The sequence below is a fragment of the Austrofundulus limnaeus genome, unplaced genomic scaffold (assembly GCF_001266775.1).
Source record: "Austrofundulus limnaeus strain Quisiro unplaced genomic scaffold, Austrofundulus_limnaeus-1.0 Scaffold164, whole genome shotgun sequence".
In the NCBI taxonomy this organism is placed as follows: domain Eukaryota; kingdom Metazoa; phylum Chordata; class Actinopteri; order Cyprinodontiformes; family Rivulidae; genus Austrofundulus; species Austrofundulus limnaeus.
In genome coordinates, this window is record NW_013952566.1 from 74289 (window position 1) to 76735 (window position 2447).

The following is a 2447-nucleotide window of genomic DNA, read 5'->3' on the forward strand; positions in this document are numbered from 1 at the left end:
TCGATTAATCGATTAATCGAAAAAACAATCAACCGATTAATCGATTATTAAAATAATCGTTAGTTGCAGCCCTACATGGGAGTTTGCCTAACCAGTCCACATGTGTTTGTGGATTTGGAAAGTGCATTCAGTTGTGTTTCTCAAGGTACCTTGGGATGGGTGTTTTGTGAGTATGTGATTGGGGGTCCGCTACTACTGGCCATTTAGTCCYTATACAAAYGATTCAAGAGTTTGGTTAGYATTGTCAGCAGTAAGTCGGACCTCTCAAGGGTGAGAGTGAGACTCCTCCAGGRCTGCCTTTTGTCACAGTTTCTGTACGTTGTATGGACTGAATTGCACTGTGCAGCCAGAGGGTGGAAGGAGTCAGGTGGCGTCAACATTTTGTTGCTGTTGCAGATGATGTAGTCCTGTTGGTGTCATCATGTCAGCGAACTCTCACTGGAGGAGTTTGCAGCCAAGTGTTTAACAGCTGAGAGAAAGATTAGCGCCACCAAATTTGAGGCCATGATCTTYAGTCAGAAAAGGGGGTACTGCCCTTGTCTCAAGTGGAAGAGTTTTGTATGTCATGCTTTTAATCACAAGGGAAGATTGGCTTTCACAGTATTGCACACTATGTGCCTGTCCATTGTGTTGAAGAGGGAGCTAAGTTGCAAAGCAAAGCTCTTTGTTTACCAGTCAAACTACGTTCCAACTCTTACCTGTGGTCACAAGCTGTGGGTAGAGCTCTAATACAGGCAGTCAAAATGGAGTAGTTGGGCTCTCCTTTAGAGAGAACATGAAAAGTTCTCCAGAACAGACTGCATTAAGCCGATGCTTCTCCACACCAAGAGGAGTCAGTTGAGGTGGTTTGGGTATCTGATAAAGAGTTGAGCCCAGGGAAGACCCAGGACGCACTGTCTYTCGGCTGGAATGGGAACACCTTGGAATTCTCCCAGAAGTGACAGCTGTCACAGCTTGTTCACCATCAAACAATGGATGGATAGATGGACGAATGGATGGRACTCATAGTTGCRTCTCACTCTCCCTTCCATTTTGTTCTCACACTTTTTTTTGTTGTTGTAGATGGATGGTCCATTCCAGGATATTGAGTTGTTGAAGTCAAGGCCAGCACACATGATGGTTTTTATGAGATACGTCTTTACCCAATTGTTGGACCCCAACCCTCTGGTAAGTTGACATTGTTGTATCACAAAAAGTGAGATTTTCCCTTGTCTTTGCAGGGTTTCCCCTAAGATTTTTTTTAACCGTGGTGGTGTGGTGACCTTTCATGGGGGTGCTAAATGGAAATTGAAATTTAATTTAATAAGTATATTGTTATGTTAACAAAGTTTACTATATACAAATATTCTCAGTCAGCAGGTTGAGAGTTTCAGGAGCTGCTTGAGTAAAACTTCCTCGTTCTCCTCCTCATCCTCTTTGAAATAGAGATGAAAATTAACATCCATCCATAAGCTTTCTGCTTACAGGTCAAACATTTTTATTTAAATGGGAGTAAACTGTGTACATGACCTTATTAAAAGTTACAGTTTAGTGTTCTCTTAGGACTGAAGACTTTCTGAGGAAAGAAGTTTTTAAACATCTTTTCTGAGGAGCTTTGATATATTTATTTGAAATTATTTAAATTATTTTACAGTTTTATTAACCAAACTGACAGTTTCTCCAGTAAAATGATTGTGTAATTTAAAGGCATTAAAACATCTGGTTAAGTTTAGAAGATATTATGATTAACTACAAACATCTGAAGCTGACTCAGAGAACTCTGTAATTTTAGAAAAAAATAAAAGTCAAATATAGACGCGTCTTTAAAAGACCCCCCTCCCCCCCTCCTCCTCACCCCCACTCCGTGCGGCTGCGGTCCGCCTGCACCTCCGCTCCACCCGCGTGTGATTAATACAGATTTTTGATGCTCATTATACAAGTAACCGTCTAAAAAGGTTGACATGTGGACTCTGAAGTCCCGGGCTGGTCCTGAGCTGTGCTGCAGGCAGCAGCTGCTGTCAAACTGCCTCTCTGCCCTCACTTTAAAACCAGTCAGCTGATGTGTCGCGGTTTTGTTGTGCTTGTGAACACAGTGTTACAGGAGAAATGCTGCGAGGTGCTTTTAGAATTATAATATATATAAAATACAACGTAATCCTTGGTGGAAAACAGCTGAGGGCTTTCCCCGGAGGTGTTCACCTGAGCTGAGGGAAACTGACCCCCGATCCACAGAGAGAGGAAAAAGGCAGCGCTGTCAGTCAGACGGCACGACCCGCCCTGCTCTGTTCTGATTGGGTAAAACTTTGACTCTTGTTCTCTTTATTGGATGAAAGAACAGTCACTTAGATAGTAGACATCCCTAGATGGACGGCTTTAACAAGTTTTTTTCTCTCGTTCATTTTTACAATGACGAACACCCGCGGAGGTAAACTTTAATCGAGGTCTTTTTTTTCTTGGTTGTCCACCGA

General features: G+C 42.4%; 1 protein-coding gene across 1 annotated transcript in view; it reads left to right on the forward strand.

The window, feature by feature from the left end:
• The window catches only part of arhgef11 (Rho guanine nucleotide exchange factor (GEF) 11), a gene marked incomplete in the record, with an annotated part of 46549 nt that overhangs the window by 15161 nt on the left and 28941 nt on the right, over positions 1 to 2447 (forward strand). The window contains 1 exon segment of the mRNA XM_014017235.1: positions 1063 to 1167. Coding sequence (XP_013872689.1) covers positions 1063 to 1167 — 105 coding nt within the window.